General features: G+C 40.8%; 1 protein-coding gene across 1 annotated transcript in view; it reads left to right on the top strand.

Annotated features, from left to right (window-relative positions):
• nlgn3a (neuroligin 3a) overlaps positions 1-20,611 on the top strand; it is a gene marked incomplete in the record, with an annotated part of 115,557 nt that overhangs the window by 19,440 nt on the left and 75,506 nt on the right. Inside the window, 1 exon segment of the mRNA XM_035669945.1 lies at positions 2,906-3,625. Coding sequence (XP_035525838.1) covers positions 3,154-3,625 — 472 coding nt within the window.

Here is a 20,611-nt window from a genome sequence, read left to right as displayed (position 1 = left end):
TTTACCCACCGGACACATAATGGATCATAAATGTGATCAATTTAAACTTGAGTTGTTCCAGTTTTTGGAAAGGGATCAGAAATGTAGTCATGGGTCATCAGGTGCCTTTTTTAGTTTTTATGGTACTTTAAAACTCAGTTGCCAGTTTAATAGGTACACCTAGTTAAAACTAATGCACTCCAGTAGAACAGCTCTGTAATAAATCATATGTTCATGAAAGTTATAGAGTTGTCAACATGTTTTTCCTTGTTCTGTATTCCCATTTCAATTTTTTGTTCAGTGTTACTGAAAGTAGAAACGCAGGACTCAGGAGGAGGACACAGGACCATCACCAGTTTTAATTCCTTCGACTTTGACAGGAGAAATCCTGATTTCACGTCATTTTGGCATGGTGAAGGGGTCTAAATACTACAACACCAATATAAAAGAGCCTTGGCTACAGTGGTCATAGAGAAGAGGCAAGTCAGAGGCACAAATCAAAGCAACAAGGAATTTGAAATGTTTTGTCGCTTCAGTTGAGAACAAAATGTGGCACCATAGTTGCTGAATTGAACTACAATTGATAATAATGCAGGAATTGGATATAATATTAAGTACATGTACATTAGTGTATACCTGAAAATAAGACTTGTATGTTAAACCACCATGTTTCTACAGTAGTCCAGAATAGGAGCTCCAACTGGGAGCCATGGAACACTGTATGAGGGATACTTTAAATAGCTCCTCCCACTTCACAACTCCATAACATTCAGTTTTGGTTGAAACTATATAACGATACAACCTGATCATTTTGTGAGCTATATTTTATGTTTCTGCTGAATTGTATTGTATTACACTGAAAGGTGTTTCAAATATTTAGTCACTGATATACTGAAAATAAACAAAATTTTTATTGATAGAAATGGAACGCGACAGTGAACCATAGTGAGCAGGGCAGGGACTGTGTCAGTGTGACTTTTCTAGCATTTTAAAGCCTTTGCCAGCCCTTGCCCCTTCAGCAATGCATGCCTTTTAGTCCCCAGATTGGATATGGATGGCTTTTCATGTATTATCACTTAGCAGGTGTTCGGTATGCTGGAGTGTCTGAGCAGAATTGTCCACCACACACCTGTAATTTCATTTACAGAAGTATAAGTGAAGCTGGACTCATCTGCAGTATGTACAAAATGTTCTGTATGTACGTGTTTTTGATATGAAGTGAGGGTTTACATGTGCATCTTGGACTGGCACACTTTGCGCTGATCCACAGCTACAGAAAATGGGAATAGCTGCCTAGCGATAACAGCACCTCTAGGAATGTCAGGATTGCTTTCTCTCAGTGGTTAGTGGCCCTCCAACGGCTGCTGATACATTATAAATCATTTACACAGTCATTTTGGAATGCAATATCCTCCTCTAAATGCTGGCTTTTCTTCTCCATTGTTATTAGAGCGAACACTGCAGTAGGCACACAAGGCTGAGGGGGACCCTAAGCCACAGAAATTGAAAATTGATCAGGCAGTGTGGGAAGGTGTTGTCACCGGTACCAGTGGTTTACCCTGGGACTGTAGATTAGCATTTACAGTGCTGTCACTGGAGGCACCCATGCTGCCTGTAGCTACAGTACATCCTCCTCTGGCTCTTTTTCTGTTCATCCCAAAAAATGATTTCTTGTAAGAGCAAACAAGGGAGATGAAATTTAAATTGTACCTTGTTCGTATCTATACCAAAGGGAGATCTAGGGAAAATGCTGCATGACATTAAACGTGTTTTATCATATTATTATCTTCTTGTGTATGACTGTTGCTATTGGGTTTTAACAGTGCTTCTCCTGTAAATATGGCTATTCCTTAAATAATAGGTTCACCATTTTTCAAGTCTGCCTTCATACAGAAGTCAGGTGTCCATATGTGCATTACAGGTTTTACTTCATGTAATAATTCCTCGTGTTCATACTGGCATTAAGAGGGAACTAAAAAGTATATATGTAAAGATACATCATGAGAGGGTAAAATCGCAATACAAAGATCGAAATTGGTGAAAAAAATGGTATATAGGTGCAAAGACATAAGTTGCACTTCACAAAAGCAAACATTTGTAAATTGTATACGTATATAATATATATACGTCAGAAACGTATATATACGTTAAAGAAGATTTTATAATATGATTAAAAAAAATAAGATTTTTTTTCAGTTTTTGACTGAGAAAAATATATTTTTCAGTCATAATTTCAATTCAGTCTCTTTTTTAAAATAAAACATTGTGAGAAAATTATATTGTGACCCAAATATCGTCAATTGTATTAAATCGTGAGACGTAATTGTATCATTACATCCCTACTAAAAGGCAGTGACTTTGGAAGATACCCACTTGATGTATCTATATCAGACTGCAGAAAACTTTTGAATAACTTTTTTCACAGAACGAAGGCTGTGGATTTTGTGCCCAATCACTTACATTTGAAGCATATTAGGAAGGGATCTCTTAATTGCCAGTATGAACAGGAGGAATGATGACAGCATACAGAAACTATTTTAGTGTAAATATGAGCACCTCACTTTTTTTTTGAGGGATGTAAAAATTAATCTATCTTATAACTATTACTGTAAATGTTGGCCTTTGAAGTAGAGAATAATTACATACCAAGAGTTGATGCCTTTCACACTTCACTTGTCCTATTAGCATTATTAGGCATATCTTGACAAGTTGCCCAACATTTAATTGCAATATTCAAGTCATAGGCAGGTTCTTGATTATGTGGATTGATGATGGCACTAAGAGCTCTGTCATGTTTATGTGAGCTGTTTTATGTCATGACAGAAAGGGGCTCCACAAGTCAATAAAAATGACTGACTAAAAATGGGAGCAAACTGGTGGGTTGTCAGGGAAATATCATTAATTTTCCTGTCTTCTTCTCTTGCAGCACGGGATAGAAGATCAGACGAGCGGAGAGAGGACAGTGAATAAGGACCTCACTGCAAAGAGAGCAGGATAACTGTGTAACTGTGACTGTTTCTCCTCGTCTGTAAGCCGACAGGCTTCAGTATCACAGCTGATGACTGTCCCTCAGGTGGTTGGACTGCAGGGCTGAGCAGGAAGCCTGTGTGTTTGCTGTGGGGGTGCCCCGGCTTGTATGTTGGTCACTTGCAGTTGCACTCGCTCACAAGGACCATGTGGTTTTATCCAAGGAGAAGTCGTCTCCCCTCGCAGAACTGGCATGGTGCCTACAGTTGCACCAATTTCAGCGTGTCCTTGTGGGTATTAAGTTTTTGTTGGTGCTTTGCGGCCGTGAGAGGTCAGAACTACCACCCTACTGTGAATACACAGTATGGGAAACTCCGAGGAGTGAGGGTGCCCCTGCCTAGTGAGATTCTGGGGCCGGTGGACCAGTATCTGGGGGTTCCGTACGCTGCCTCCCCGGTGGGAGAAAAACGCTTCATGCCGCCGGAGCCTCCTTCGTCTTGGTCAGGGATCAAGAATGCCACTCACTTTGCTCCTGTCTGCCCCCAAAATATACACAACGCTGTGCCAGAGATCATGATGCCAATATGGTTCACCTTCAACCTGGATATAGTTACTACATACATACAGGATCAACATGAGGATTGTCTTTATCTAAACATCTATGTTCCAACTGAGGATGGTGAGTGTGTCGAGTAAACAGGGTAAAACCAAACCTCTCCTCCTCTATTCTGTCTCTACCTTCCTTCTTGCTCTGTCTTTTCCTCTAAACTTTTGTGTCACCTCTGTATTTTGCGCGGAGCATGACCTGTTGTCTGGCGCATGCTGTGTCCGTGTCCATCATCTCAACCTCCCATTTTGACTTGATCTTTCATTTAGTCTTTTCATCAACTCTCCCCTTCCATGCCACTGTTAGAGGTTCCTCTTTTGATGACTAAATGACTTATTAATATGACTGAATAAAAAAAGAAAAAAAGAAATCTAATCATACAAGGAGCAGATTGGAAATACTTGGTGCACCTTCCTACCCTCACTGTCTTGACTGTTCTGGGGATATAAGCTATTAGTGATTAGTAGCCTGCCTCATAAGTGAATGATCTACTACTGTAGGGTTGGTGAAATATTCTGTCTGGTACACGAGAGGCCTGTGGCATCAGCCTGACCTATGTAAGACCCTTTACTCTCCTTGCTTCATCCAGTTTGTCCTTGCATAAAGCTAAAAGCTAGAGCACGTTTTGTGCAAAAGGCAAACATAGATTGGGCTTCACCAAGTTTTAGATTTCTGGATGTTGACTCTTTTAAATGGCTGCCATTATTTTACCACTTGAAGGAGACCCACACAGGAAAATGGGCTTGAAATGTTAAGTGCTCTGAGAATCAAATGGGCAATGTCGAAAAACACTCTCACTTATCTGATTACAATGTGAATTGCAAAACTTTGGAAATTTAGCCTCTCTGCCTTCTGTGTGGTTGTAATGGGTCTTAAATAGAAGTGCATGTGAATATGGGCTTCCTGTGTCCCACGATGCAGTAAATTCATTCCACCATTTTGGAATATTTCTGCAGCAACACCCCAGTTACTTTCTCAACAGGTCCTCTGTTGTTCTTGTTGTTGATGATGACTGGGAGGGTGGGAGGCGAAGGGAAAGAGGGTGAAGAAGGGTGTCTGACTCAGTATGAGTTGTTGCATGTCACATGCGATCTTTTCCAGATCTCGCTGTTATTTTGTAGTTTTTCCATTCATTTTACAGTCAAAAGAATATCCAAGGAATGTGCCAGGAAACCCAACAAGAAAATGTGTAGAAAAGGAGGTATGTAAAAAAAAAAAAAAAAGCCAACATGGAACGAAAGAGAGGAATTGAAAGAGTGAAAGAGAGAGGAGAGTGATGGGTGCATCCTTCCAAAGCTGCCAATATCACCACCTAACAACTCCCAAATCAAAGTGCTAATTGGGATGAACGTGGGACTTGTGACTCAGATCAACCTTGACATGAGTGTGAGAGATGAGTGAGTGGTTGTGCTGTGTTGTGTGTGGGTGTGTGTGTGTGTGCGCTTGCTTTACTATGTAATAATAAGTGTGTCAAGGAGTAAAAATGCAGGTCCTTAAATAAATAATGATGCTTTGCCAAGCTATAGATCGTGATGTCTAAGAATAACATGTATTTATGTGTATATATATTTCTTTTTTACATGACTGTATGGCTTGTTCGTGTTTAAAGTGTAATATTCTTTAATTTAAATACAACTGTTGATTAAATCAGAGGCATGAGTGCTACTTTGAAATACTAGAAGATAAAATGTGACTTGGTATGCAAAGAACTTTAGTCATGTTTCAGGCTGCTCTGACAGCACTTAAGACACCAGCTTATTGGAAGTATTTATCAAACGCGACACCTGAAAGCGTCAGAGCCTCAGTCGTTGATTAAATTTACACTAAAAAGTGGAGGCCCACCTCACTCTTAAATTTATTATTCCCAATTGTTCAAATAGAGGGTGGTGGGGTATTTTTATTGGTGCAACAGCTTTCATCTATCCATGTGGCAAATGCTTAAACACACAGCCACTGGGAAACACAGTCCAATTTCATTAACAACAGTTAAAATCTCACTGTTGGTAACAACAGAGGGCTAATTTTCTAAGCCTGCCTGAAGGCACTAAGACCTTACGGGTAGCCTTAAGACTGAGCATATCTTGCTACACAGTAAAGATTCAGTTTCAGCTGGGAGACCTCTGCTGTTGATTTCCATAGAGGCAGCAGGCAGCTATTGGCCTCACTCTGCGCACTCGTACATTCTGGTTTGGTAAACCAATTTTGTTAGAGACAGACTGGCCCTCCAGGCACTTCTGCTTCTGAATTAGTCCCAGTTGTGGAATATACACAGAAATATCTCTTTAATATTCCCCTTCCACTTGGAATTTTTCAATTATCTTCCCTATGTTTGGTAATGAGAAAATGGTTTATCATAAGTTTCATATGTTGGTTTTGTGACACATTATTGTGCAGAAAGATGATTGTTGCATAGTTCCTCTGTTATTCCTCTGCTATAAACACAAAGGTCCTAATTTTCAGTCTTGCTGGAAACTTTCTCTTTATGTCAATTGCACCTTTTTTTTAAAATATGCTTCTACTAATCTTGGCTTATGTTGAATTAGCAGTGTAAATGAAGCATAATTTATCCTTCTTAGGCAATGTAGAAAGCAACCTCTGAAGCATACTTTGGTTTTGGTTAAATGTTTCCAAAGTTAGTCTGACAAATTCAGAGTGAATTGGGAAATAGTTAATCAGTTCCCTCATTAAATATTTGAATTAGTGTTATTTCAATAGTTAGATCTGTTTCATAAAATGGTTAATACTAATAGGGTTTTATGTTTTCTTTTTAAATGTTTGCAAAGCTTTCAATAGAGACCTGTACAATACAGTAGAGTCATACACACTGTGCACATTCAGTACTAACTGTACTACCAATTTTACAATCTGTATCTCCGTGAACGTGGTTCCTCTGGAGGAAACAGTGATTAATACTCAGAATAAAGAATAGTATTTGACTCTTGATGAAATGGTTGTGTGATTGTTGCCAAGCAACAGTATGCAGTTGTGACAGAAGCAGAGTAAATGGCCCTTTTACCTAGCGTGAAGCACCTTTGTTGCAATGGGGATGCCTATTAAGAGAGAAAAATACATTGCCCATGAACCAAGTGAAATACATCACACGTGATCTTAGTTATATTCTTCTGTTTTATGAGACAAGAGGTTAGTATATGATGATTTGAACAGTGTGAAGCTTCTGTAAATACAATTTCCAGTATTAGTTTTAAGAGTGGTGGTAAGAATAGAGAATTACCAGAGATTGAGAATTGCTAAGAAGGTCTACCATATGGATCTTTTACTATTAGCATCCCACTAATCATATTGTAAGATGTGATTCGCTTATATCAAAGATGTGGCTCATCTTCCTCCATTAAACAGAAGGAAAGCCCTTAAACCACACAGTAGTGCCCTGACAAAAGATCAAAGACAGACTCATTCAGAAAATAATGGAAGGCTCAAGACAAAATTGCGGTTGATTAAATTTTTTTGTCCGAGGCAGGGTTGTTGTACGGCTAATTTTGACAAAATCAACACAGCGTCGCTCTTTGTTCAGAAACAATTTGATGTTTACGCTGACTAAAATGTAATTTATAAAATGGCTGTCCTTTCTTTTGCTTGAGTAGTGCAGCAACACAAATTCAAGCAGGTAGTCACGGGGTCATGTGGAGGTGGTCAAATGTGCAAGATCAGCACCGTAGCCTACTGCTCACTCTGAAGTGGCTTTATAGCACATGCACACAGGGCACAGAGCAGTGACAGAGCCGCAGACTTTGGAGCCTCAGTTATATCACTCAGTCATTTTCTCTGCTCTGAGTCAGAGTGAATGGAGTGAGGAGAGGGCTAATGATGTGCGGGGACACAGCTAAGCAGTATTCAGCCTCAGAGTGCTAGATTGGCTCGAGATGGGTCAATTTTGCGAGGACAAGCCCTGATGAGGTCAATCTTTATCTTTAAAAGAGGTTTACATTGTTAAATTGATGGACAAACTTTAAAAGAGATCTGTAAAATTACATCTTTTTGATGAGATCCTCATTGAGGCAGAGTTCTGGTGATAAGGTGCACTCACTGTGTTGCCTGCTGCCTGTTTATACAATATGCACATTATTTTCTACATGGTTTTACAGCTTGTCTCTTTCACTGCTTGTAACCCGCTTGTAAAACCTGTCCTTAGAGTCCTTCACACTGGTCTCTCTGAATAACATCACTTCTGAGAGACACTCTGAGATCAACCTTCCTGACTTCTAACTTCATCCCTCATCATGAGTCTATTTGAGATAAGTGCAGCGAAATCTGTTGTACGTTTTGGCTTGATTTGGACCACTCAACTATCATTCTTATGCAGCCCTCACAGGCAGCAGGCTGCCATGTGTTACGCAGCCCGGTGCCAGTACTGAACAGCCCGATCAGTTGCCAAACCTGTAGATTAACTACCCCAGCAGAAACACTGGACAATTTTTCCTCCTACCAGATGACCTCCAGACGCTAGAGAGCTGTGAAAACTGCGAAAGAGGCCCCAATCCTGGTTAGACTGCGTCTGGGCCATGGCAGACAGTAACACACCATGGTAATCCCTTTGGTTGGCCGACTCAACCCTGCCTCAGGGAAGGAGGGGTTTACTCCCTGAGTACTGCCGAGGAAATCTGTACACCAAGCAGACGGCACACAAACTTTCTAAGAAGACAAGAACAAATATTGGCTTGTGCCGTTTGAAAACAGAGCAGATGCCCAATTTTGTTTGACAGAAAATTACTTACTTATAATCGATCATCTATCTGGGACAGTTGATGACCCCAGTGAGTAAAGGCTGTAACCAGCCAGTGGCAGAGTCACACTGACTTGAGATGCAAGACGCAACCTAAACAGGAAGTTCCTATTCAGAGGCCCCCTGCTGCTTTGCTGTCCAGCTTCCACAGTCAATCCAAGGCTCAATATCGCTGTTCTGTTCTTTGTTTATCCCAAACTAGAGAGGAACAGAGGACACAGCCTGTGGAGTCTTAAAGCTCTGTTAAAGGGGAAAACACTATTTTTTTGTTGCTTCTTGTATCTTTGTTAGCTTAGACCCTGGCCTTTGAACCCTGATTACCCCTTAACTTTCTCCTTTATGTGGACGCAATTATATAGACATGTGATTTTATGCTGCACTGTAACATGCATCATTTCATACACATTGTCTTAAAATTCAGGCTAACATATTTGTTGTCTTTGTAAACTTTGGGAATTTTAATCTGCACACATTTTGAGTGCATTTCTTCATAAAACCTTTGCAAAGCTGATTTTCTTTAATTGTGAATTCTTCATACATCCGTGTTTGCTTGCTTTCAGTCTTCTTCAGGGCCTTTGTTCGTGCCTTGCCAGATTTCTGATTGTGTTACGACCACCAAATGTTAATCAGTAGAACAGCGTGAAACCAACAGCGAGATGTGAATCACACATTCAAACAAAATTGGGATCCATTCGTAAAAACATTGCTCCATAGTGCTACTAGTGTAGCTTTACCAGAATCCAGAAATTGCAAAATTAGTCTCTGCATTATGTAGGCCTAATTACGTTATTGACTTATCTTACAATATGTAAACATGACCTCAATCATTTTAGCTGACTTCAATATTACCAGTTGTGATTACATGTGTGTCTGTTCACATAATAATGTCACTGTCCTAATGTCTTCTGCTCTGTGGGCGGGGCTCAGGCAGCTTCTCCACATACACACACGTTAACATCAACCAGAGAGAAACTGACGTCTCCTTTTACTCTTCAACTACACATATATGGTCAAGCTCAAATATGACCCGATACATTGCATTATTAGGCCATTGTATTATCATTACATCAATGAGTAGAATGATCTTAATGGTGACAGTCTCGCCTTGTGCTGCTAGTTCTCCTGGTTTAAGTGTTGAAGGCTACATACCTATATTGTCTTGGCTTTCTGAACAATGATGCATGATGATGTAATGATGCATATTCAACTGTAGTGCAGCACTTGCAACACAAGTGACTGTTGTGTCTGACAGAAGATAAAGAAGTTTTAAGCCTGGTCTTGATTGTCTCTGTAAGATATTTGTGCAGTGTAGTGTTTTTCCCCTAATATGGGAAATAAATGGTTCATCTGGGATCAAGAGTATAGATAAGAGGCCCAAGTGTGTTAACTTGCCACCATACTCAGAGTCCTGTGGTCTGCGTCTCTTTCCATTATCAAGCTGTAGACAGGCAGAAAGACAACTTGGCTGCCTTTTATTTGTTTTTTTATTTTGGGAACAGCTGAAGCGCAGTGTGAGTTTTGGCTGTCCTTTACTGCAGGATTACAGCCTCCTTAACCTTTTAGCTGCATTCTCCATCATTCTCTCTTATGTGTCCCTCCCAAGCTGTTCCTTAACCTCTACACTGGGAGATAGATTGAGAGAGATGGACATAGGCAGAGAGAGAGAGAAAGAGAGACAGGAAGAGCAGAAAGACAGGAGGAGAGACAGATCCAGGCACTCTGAAAGAGAAAAATGGCCACCTGAGGATTAGAGACTGAATATAACTGCTCTAAATTGTCAAGGCTGCAACATTTCACATTTCACTAAGTCCCTTTCCACATTCTGACCTTTCTGATATTTAACTCCAAGGCCCATCTATTGTCACCGAACCTTTTTCCAGCAAAGGAACGGCAGTTAACATTTAGCCCTTCCACGATGTATTGAGTGAATTCTGGATTCAGTCAAGAAGTCTCTAGAGTCTGAATGCACTCTCTATATCTGTATGTGTGTGTCTGTGTGTGTGTACATATGTGCACATGCTCAAGTTTATTCATATAAAACGCTACAGCCAACTATTAGTGTCTTTTGTTTGCAATTTTATCCTGCTGAAATGTAAAATTTCAATACCCTTTATGTAACAAGTAAGCCTATCAAATGCGGTTTCTTTGAACCTGATTTGATAAATGCGACAGGTTTCTATTTTGCTTGTCAAGGAACATGAATAATAGCTGTTATTCTAGATGCCGCCTGTTTTGAGGTGATGCAAATGTCGGCTCCTGGAGGACGGCTATGCAAAGAAACTTGTCAACTCATTTAAGTTTTATTTTAATTTCACACTCTTTCACTGCGGCATCACTTATAAAAGATTCAAGGTCAAATATAGGCTCACTTGCTGAGTCACTGCAGATGTCACATGTTTGCAGTTCCTATTATAGATCCAGCATTTGACACACACAGGCTCACAGACAACAGGATTCAAAGTGACAGAGCTTCCCTGTCGACACCTGCCATCCAATCTATGCCTGTCTGAAGCACTATCACTCAATAAGCTCACTGTTTTACCATGTCAGCAGCACAGTGAACGCTAGAATAACCGTAATCACTAACAAGCCATAAAGAAAGCTGTTGAAGCAGGTGAAACCCTTTTGTTTTGGTGCTGGCTTTTATTCTGCTAAAATATTTTTGGTAGGTTCCCTGAAGACTACACGAGAGACTGCATCTGATCTCCTGATCTGATCTTAATGGCAGACACTTCCTACACAAGGAAGATGCCTCTGACTGAGAACTGGTGCTGCTATGAAATTTGTTCAGCTTTTATGTGCTATAGCCAGACTGCAACCTTTTCTTTCCTCTTCTTTTCTTTCCTAACCCTGATTCATTTCAGTCATTGAGTACTTTCTGCATGCAAGAGGTAGACCATAGAGTGTTTTTCTATTTTCTATTCTTCTAACTGCCAAACTCTAAGACTAAGGCCATTTAGTTATTACTTTGTGAGAACAACGCAGCCCCCTTATTCACTTCAATGAGATCACTGTGTTGGCATAGCAGGTGTGCTGAGGCAGAGGGCTTCAGAAATATATGCTGGGTTGTCTGGTGAAAAAGTTTAATCTGGCTAGACTTTTGCAGCAACGTAATATAATGTTGTTCAGGAAATGAGACATATTCCAGGTAGATTACTTTGTAATGTTAACGCCATATGTCTGTTGTTTCTACTGGTACTCAAACTAGCCTCTCTGGATTGTATTTTATGGTCTCACCAATACCTGAAACAACACGCCCGCATCAGTGCAGCCCCTTGAGTTCTATTAAGCGGGGTTGTTTTCGAATTGAAGTATTAAAGTGGACAACTCATCAGTTCAACCACCAATATCCACATGATGGACGTCCACTATTTTGTGGCTTCACTGCATTTAAGTCAAGAGAACATGTGCAAACAAAGTTTATACTGTATGTTGTTAGTGGATTATACATTTTAATTATATTAGCCAATGACTTTGCAATATGGCCTACCACACCTGGCAAGCCATTAATCTTACCCTTTCCAATGCCTAATACAGTTTAAAACCCTGTTCTTGATTCTGCACAACCTCCCATAACAATTTCCAACACTTGCTGTTACTGCCAAACAGGATGACACAAAAGTTATGCATATGAACTTTTAAGTGGTTGTAGCCATGTGATTATGTTTGCCTGTCTAAAGATAGCAGATCATATAACAGCCCATACAGACTGTATTATTCATCACGCTCCCCATTATACTGTACAAATCTGTGGAACTGTGGAATCAAGTAATTCAAAAGGCTTCTCCGCTTTGAGAGCTTGAATGTACTCAGTAAATGTCATGACACTTAGGCTGTTACATTATGCAATACATTGCATCTATCAATTAACAATGGATGAAGTTTTCAGACACGGTGGCGCATTCATTCAAACAAGAACTGTTTAACTAGTGGCCAAAAGAGGTTTATGTTGTTTCTGACTTCCATGTCCATACTTTATGCGTCCTATAGTGTCTTTCTCTAACTCCACCTAACTGACTGGCTTGCCCACAGGACTGACAGAAATAATAGTTCTCTTGCGACTTTTAAGCAAATATTATAGTAAATGCAGACGTTTACATTGTGATCATTGAAAGAGTATCTGCATCTGAGTGCATCATGTGACTTGCAATTCCGAATTTGGCCACTACACCAGAATTATTTCTGTTTATAGTCGCAAGATATCTTCTGGGAATCATGAATGGTTCAGTAAATAGCATGACAATCAGTCCATTAGATTTTGATATTAATTCATATTTATACTGGCCTAGTGATTGCAAAAGAGGAAAAATCCAAGGTCATCAAAAACATTCAGATTTACTGTGTCAAGCAGTGCTCTGGAGGAACATCTGTACTGACAGTGGGCTAGATGAAAGGTCAGGGTATCACCAAAACTGCAAAACTCTACAAAAATATTTAAGATCTTGTCAGTCAATAATGGACTATTGAATGCATGGACTGATGGATTGATCAACTCACTAACCACCACTGACATCTGTAGTCCAAACAAACAAAAAATGATCATACATAGATGTCAAACTCTAACCAGTTTGAAATACCAGCGTGTTAGTGATAGGTCAAGATAGGGCTTGTACACTATATTTATACATTGTGTGCAGGTGCCCTGGGGGGCTACATATTAATACTAACATGTAGCACAAAGACAACAGCATATTACCTACTGTTTAGGGCAAAGAAGCAAGCTGAAGTAACTGCACACATCACTGAGTATACATGATACATGCAATCATGTGATTTATTCAAATCTCACCACCTCTAGGGAATTTACAGTCCTGCACATGCTTTTGCTTGTAGTGTAAACCTTGTTCTTTCAACAGTTTACTGCATCCCGATTTTTATATTCTTTAGCTTGTAGTAACCACATTTTCTGTTAATATCATTTTATTTGCCTCTTTATGGTCTCTTAAACTCGACAGCCAAGTTAGAAATTGATGTTAGGTGCCCATTCCAGAGATAACAGAAAGTCACTTAGTTCTTGTTTAAACACACTAAAGCCCTGCTCATTTACAAAATCAGATCAGATTTACATGTTATAGCTGTTTGCATTTTTACAGTTCTTTGAGCTAATAGTGTGTTACTCAAATTTATGGGACTGGATTGAGAGTGTTTTCCTGTTAAATCTAAGATGATTTTTCTGAAACTGCCAGTGGTGTATGACTCTACTTCAAATATGCTCTGATAACAGTGGAGATTTGTTTAAATTACCTTCTGCAATTTGTTTTTTGATTTTTTAATTTGTGTTTTTTGTCTTTTTGAAATTTGTATACTATTAAATATGTTTTTTTTTTTCTCTTATTGTATGCGCTGTGAGTATTAACAAGAAAAGCCCTTGACAAATGATCTAAAGTGAACTGTATTTTAATTAACTGTGTTATTATTCACATTTGGTCTAAAATACTGCTTTTATATTGAATTGCTTCTTTTTTCATCTGTATGTTGCCAAACATGCTATTTTGAATTTCCCTGTGCCTCTCTATGTCTCTCCCTGCTTCAATAACAGGGGCCCATGCAAAAAAACAGGGCGAGGATTTATCGGATAACGACGGTGATGAAGATGAAGGTATTTTCCATGGTGAACAAAGATGGTGCATGAGTTTTTTTCCTAAAAATGTCACGATTTTCTGATCATTTATATTTTGTTTTAGTTTTTTTTGTTTCTAATTGCAAATGCAATCATCAAGCACCCCTGTCACATTGCAGTCTGTGGAACAATGTTGTGTTTGATCAAATGTAAGTGTGTGTCTGTGCGAGTGAAAGTGCGGTCTCCTGTTCCTAAGCATCTGAATTCAGTCGATGAGTAAAGTGTTTGGCTTCAGAGTCAGATGGGATCTAGTAGCTGTCTAGATAACCAAGGCTGGGTTGAGTTATTTTAATATCTTACATATTGATTGAAGAAACATATTACAAGGGCAGAGGCAATGGTGAGAGCCCCTTCTTAAGGTGTGGCGATAATGGCAGAGGAAAGTGAAGCAGCAGTGTAATATCAGACTGTTCACCAGGTCTGCCAGCAGATTTAGATGAGGAGCGGCAGTTCAGGAGTGCTGCTGGAGAGGATTAGAGGCGAGAGGTGTAGAAAATGGGAAGTTGCTGCTCAGCAATCGCATTGTTCACTTTCCATATTTATCTTGGGATATTCCTGGCTCAGGGTGGATCTCTGCCGAGATTAGAATGAGAGACGATTCTTGTGCTGCAACAGAAACGGCTTAAGTCTCTGAATCTAAATCAAACCTTTGGTATTGCCCCGCCCTTGTCTTTTTTTTGCCACAGTAAGGCAGGTGATGCAAGTATGATGTTGGGTATCGAGGTTAAGCCCTTGATTTTTCCCCCATTTGTTTGTTATGGACAGATTGGAATTTGCACATCATGTGTACATTTGGTGAAAAATCTGTATGTCTGGAGCGAAGCTGTTTAGGACCTTAGGACATGTTTAGGGCATATGGACCTGCTATTTGGCAGGAAAACGAGATGACACACCAAGTTGCTATATCCTTACACTTATTTGTCTTGAATGTTTGCTTTGCTGTGGGTCCTGTGTTTGGGTTTTTAACCCAGCTGAGGCTGGAAGACCAGGGTTCTTTCCAGATGTTTAAGAGTTTGTAGTTAAGCTCCTTTCTCTTTGCCAGTGGGCACTTCTTTCAGAAAGAAGCCTCACGCTGGCCTTGATCACAGAACAGGAAGCGTTGCCATGGCACCACTTTGACACACAGGTGTTTCTCATTCAAGCCCAGGGCGAGCTGTTGCAACCGGAGCCAAATTGCCTTCAGTTTTCAGCTTGACTGTGTGTATACGTGTGCGCGTGTGTATGTTTGTCTTCCCTCAAGCAAGCTCACATGCGTCAGTGTATGTAGCCCTAAGTCCGTTAAAAATTGCTGACAAGTGCCGATCCCTTTGTCTGGCAAGTCTCTGCATGCATACACAGTGGCTTGGTCTCCAAGCTGTTGTGCAAGACTAGCCTCACTGAAAATGTGACAAGTCTATTCTTTACTGAGCGCAACTAATGCTATTTACAGAGCATCACCGTAGAAGCACAGTACGGTCCCAGCAGTATCTCTGCCACTGCGCTGTAACTAATGCATGTGTGACAGAGCTGGCCATCAATCCCTAAACATGATCCAGAAGATTTTCATTGTTCTGGTGAATGTGTCTGTTTTGAAGTGTCAAGGTCCGATATATGAAACCAGCGTTCAGAGACGCCCCTCTATTTCTCTGTAATTCCTCCTAAAGAGAACTGTTACCTCTGTGATAAAAAGGCTTCAATGAAGGATGGCCGAGTGCACTGCACAAACCACAAAGTCCTTGTAAGCTGTCTTACATACTACTGCTCTCACAAGTGGCTGTGCTATTATTGCGGGTAATAGCAATCTCCTTGTCTACAGTGAATGTACTGCATGCATTACCAATGAAAATCAAACATTTGTATTCAAGTTAAAGGGCAAGTAGAATCAGAACACAAGCCGAACTCCCACTCTCTCACTCTTTAGCTGATGCACCTCTTATCCACATATTCTCATTCAGTCCAGAGAGCTGCTGTGTTTCTGGTGTCTCTGTCTAACCCCCTCCATCTCTCAGTCTGTTCATCCCAACATTACCATGCTGTCTCAGTTGGCAGTCTGTCTATCGTGGGCTAATTCCCTCCTCCCTCCACCATATTTGAGCCGCCCTCCTGCTTGTTATAACCCTCCAGACACGCTCTTAAATTCTAATTCAAATAAGTTTTATTGGAACAATAAAGGATTTCTCACATTGCCAAAGAAATGTAAGTAACACATGTAATGGAATAGTAATATACTGTATACATTTACAATAAAATGGCAGTGGAACAGCCAATAAAAACAGTCAACTGAGACGAGGAGATAAGCTAAATTAAATATGTAGCAAGGAATATAATGCAGTTTTTTATATTGTATATCTCTTTCTGTCCGCTGGCTGTCTCGCTCTTAGCCTTTCTGTCTGTTTGTCTCTTCCTGTGTCTTTCTATCTGTCCCTTTGTGTGTTTGGCTGGCTGTCTGAGCAACAGTCAACCCCCTGGCATACCCCAAAGTGCATTCAAATTCTATGCAACACTCCCTCCAGCAACATGAGTGTGCGGGCCAAGTTGTTGTGATTTACATCGGTCCACAATCAAGACTCAATTTTACAGAGGCTGTTGTTGCACTGTAAAAGGAAGCTTTCAATCACCTACCTGCTGTTGTTAGATAAAGGTGGGCATGTAAATAGAGGAAGTGTGGCTGTGTAGGACCTAAATCTCCTAGGTGGAACATGGCAGTGATGCCGAGTTACTGTGCCCAGTGTTAGGCAGAGAGAGGCAGCCGTCCCCACTCCACCTCTAGAGTGTCTCGCGCCACTGCTGCCTCGGCCCTCTCCCACTGATGAAAAATAGATGTGTGTGTCTGTGTGTGTGTGTGTGTGTGATTTTGAACTTTGAGACTCTAGCTCCAATCAGGAGGAATGCTTTCACCCGGCGTGAGAGTGCACACACTCAAACATGTACATCCACATCCATTAAATCAGTGAAGCATGCACACACGCACGCACTTGTACACATACAGAATTGCTTGCTTCCAAGATCTAGAAGCAAGCACCGAAGAAGACAACACACATACCCCCAACCCCAGAGATGCTCTCCATCGTTGCTGTGCCAGCGAGCAGAGCTGAGCTCCACCTGCCTGGGTATTACCATTAATTCCATTGCACAGGCCTGACTGGATCCCCATCCAGCAAAGCCCTCAGCTCAGCTCAGGCAGGCTGGAGACTGGTGAATCGACAGTGGGGCAATTCACACACCATTCTCTCCATTCTGCCACTATCCTATTCTCTCTGATGAGGCAGGAATGAGGAATCATGCCCCTTGAAGCCCATTTATGCAGAGATATTTGGAATGCAGCTGCTCATGCTTCTTTCCAAGATAAGCATTGCTGCTAATGGCTGACCCACAAGGGCATCATTTGGGCCATTTCAAAGGATGGGGGAGCCAGACTGTTAGTGTCATCTATTTTTTTTCTCTTTGTCCTTAACTCTTTAGTGGCACAAAATAATTGGCAAGGCAAAAACATGTTAAAACACTTGAAAAATCTAGAGAATGGAACAAGAGTAGAGATAGGCTTTGAATTAGTTCACTGAGGCACTTTGCATATCCCTTTTTCTGTTTGGGCTGTGTGCACGTCTGCAATGTGTGTATTGAAATGCTGTTGTCAGCCCTTCAGTGGATTTGTACAGTATAACGTCAGATTTTGGGGCTCACACCAAGAACAACAGGCTTCCCCAAAAGACTAAAGGGTTAGACTCTGTTCACTCGAGGAGCAAACCACTGTCTGTGAGTCTTAGGGATGACAGCACCTCTACAGTTTACGCCTCTCATCTCGATCCAGGCCAGCTGTAGGGGGCTTTGGCTAATAGCCTTGTAGACTTCTCGCTGTGTCTTCCCTTTTATTTTACTCAGCCAGCGTCTATCCCCTTCACTCTTTATTCTCTATCCTCAAACACACTGCTCTCTGTCTGCCCTGTTGCCAACATCACATTTAACACACAAACACACCAGCCAGGGAGCAAGAAGTCACCTTCACACAAAGGTCATTCTTCTCATTACATTTACTGTAGCAATGTCAAGATTCATATTCAGAGGCACACACTCACGTACATCTTCTTTTCATATACCCAATGCCGTGTTCAGATTTACTTTATATACATAAGTCATATCTTAGTTGCTCTCAGAAATGTCAAGTATTGTGGAGAACAGTGGAGTCACACACTCCAACTATAAGGTGCTCTTTTCCTGCCCATCCCATCACTCCTTATGATGCGCAGGCTCTGAAAGTCCACTGGCTTAAAATAGCAACAGCTATACAACAGCTTTTTTTTCATGGTCCTCCTTCCACTGTCTTCTGTGAGTCCAAAATAGACAATTTGTTACTGTGTGTTCCTTCATTTTTTCCCCCTCCAAGGCCTAGTCTCACACAGTGCTACTTCATTTGATTCAGTATAAAGGGAATATTAAGCGGACATTCAGTGACATTCAGAATACTGTCAGTGACTTGTACAGCAGCACAAGCTGCTGTATAATTCGGTGTAATTACACTGCCTGTTTTGCAAGGAGCTCCCCAGTTAAACTAAATGCAGTTCTTAAACGTGAACATGGCCTGTAATGGACTTGTCATGAGTGAAGCGTGAAGCTTGGCCTGACAAGAGCACTACAGTAGGGTGCATGTCATGTCCTGCCACATCAGGACATTGTCACCCGTTTCCCCCCACCTCAGACCTCACTGATAGCCGTTGACAGGCACCATGTTTCACCAAGTGTTGACACAGTGAATGCCACGACACTTATCTCCACTCGCCTTTGTCCTGTCCCACTCCGTAGTGTCAAGGCCGCTTCTGGGGGCGCTTAACGTCAGATATTTGACTGACTGTTTTCAATGAAGTGAGAGGCAAAGGACAAAAAGGTGGAAGTACAGGGACGAGAGAAAGAAAATAAGATAGAGGAGGAAGGAATGAGCGCTCCCAGCACTCCTGGTGTGTTTTACTTGGAGCAGCAACACTTAGAGGCTCAGCTCAGGCCTGTGGTTTGCCTCCCACTGACACTCCAATCAGTCCAAGGCCACTGTGATGCACCTATGAAAGGTTGTGCTCCTCGGGTTTAGTCCCCAGCTTTTTACTTTTCAGCTGAACTGAAGTGCAGTGAACTGAAGACCTTTGATTTATTTATTCATTCTTTGGCCATATTTAATTTGTATTCTTTACTGTGATACAATTATTTGCTGTTTGTATAATATGTACAGGGAGTATATGCCACTGTATAATAAATGCTGCATGATCCCACTTGTGTGATTGAGAGAAATGTGAGAAAATATTGTGTTTTAAAAATTATTTTCTCTTCAGCTCACTCTTCATTGCACATCAGCTTTCATCTACATTTCTCTCACGCACATTTTTTGTTCATCTCCAAAACATACATTTTATTTGTCTTTCTATTTTTTATATTCAACTCATTGTGCATGGATTTTTATTGAAAATATACCAGTCAGTGCATTAATGAAACTTTCTCTGTTTCTTTTCTAGCACAGAGCTACTGTGCTGCATTTTTTATGCTATGATTATGTGTGTGTTGATGCAATGATGTGTTTGCCTTGGAGAAGTAGTGAATCAGAAAGCAGCTTTTTCAAGGTAGCCACTTAGTCACCTGTTTCGCCAGATTAGACCGTCCACAGCAGCCGAAAAAACTCTGATCTGATTGGTTAAGAAGAGCTACTCACTTCATTACCTCCACATCATGCCGTGCTGCGGCCCAGATGTGGATGTATCTAGACAGGATTATTATTTCTCGGTGTGGACCAAAAGTCCAAGTGGGATCTGTTGCATGTATATTTTCCTCTGACCGAAATCGCTGTGTCAGTGAGAACTGTATATCACATCTGTGTGACACCTCCCACATCAGATCAAGTCAATAAATAGATTAGAACAAGTGGAGCTTCAATGTCTTGTATCGCTCTCTCAAAGGGATTTAACTGTTGTCATGGAGACCCGATGTGAATCAACAAAAGAGGTGACTGATAACATTGACATGACTAATCTCTTTTTCTTATTTCTGCCCCCTGTTCCTTCTTCGTCTTTGCCATTCTCTTTGTATCTGTGGCCCATTTGTTTAGTAGCTTGTGTAGGATATCGTTTTGCTGTTTTCTCCCTCTCTCCCCCTCTTTTTCCCTCTCTGACTGTATCTTTCATGCTTTCTCACCCCATGCATCCCCTCCTCCTCTTGTCTAAGATAAGTGTGTGCATAGAGAAGTGTCAGCTATAAATCACATTTCACTGTGTAGCCTTCTCAGATACCAGCAAGATAAAGAAAGCCATAAATAAGGCCACATCATATACAAGTTATTGCTTTGCTTTTAAACCTAACGGGGCCATGAATAACCAAGGGAATGAAAGAAAAAACCTGTGAATCAAGGCTTCGCTCTGCTATAGGGGTTGCAGAAAAACCGTGTCCCTACAAAATGCATTTAAGTAGTTGTCCTTGGTGTTGAGCATGCTAATGTGATGGGGTGCATAACGACGAGCAGTGCCTGCAGATGGATGCAGATTGGGCTGTGCAGGATGTGGTCTGCGATTAGCTGTTCTTGAGGATTTTAAATTTTGGCTCTCAGTCACCATAGCAACCAGAATACAATACCACCCTTTTAAATCTGAACCCATTGCTTTCTTTCTTTCTTTTTTCTTTCTTTCTTTTTTATGTTTTTATTCTTGTCTTTCCTTTCTTATTTTCTCCCTTTCTTTCTGTCTTTCTA

This window comes from Morone saxatilis, unplaced genomic scaffold (genome assembly GCF_004916995.1).
Source record: "Morone saxatilis isolate NCDOM2014 unplaced genomic scaffold, NCSU_SB_2.0 Contig22, whole genome shotgun sequence".
Classification (NCBI taxonomy): domain Eukaryota; kingdom Metazoa; phylum Chordata; class Actinopteri; family Moronidae; genus Morone; species Morone saxatilis.
This window is presented reverse-complemented; position numbering and strand designations above follow the sequence as displayed.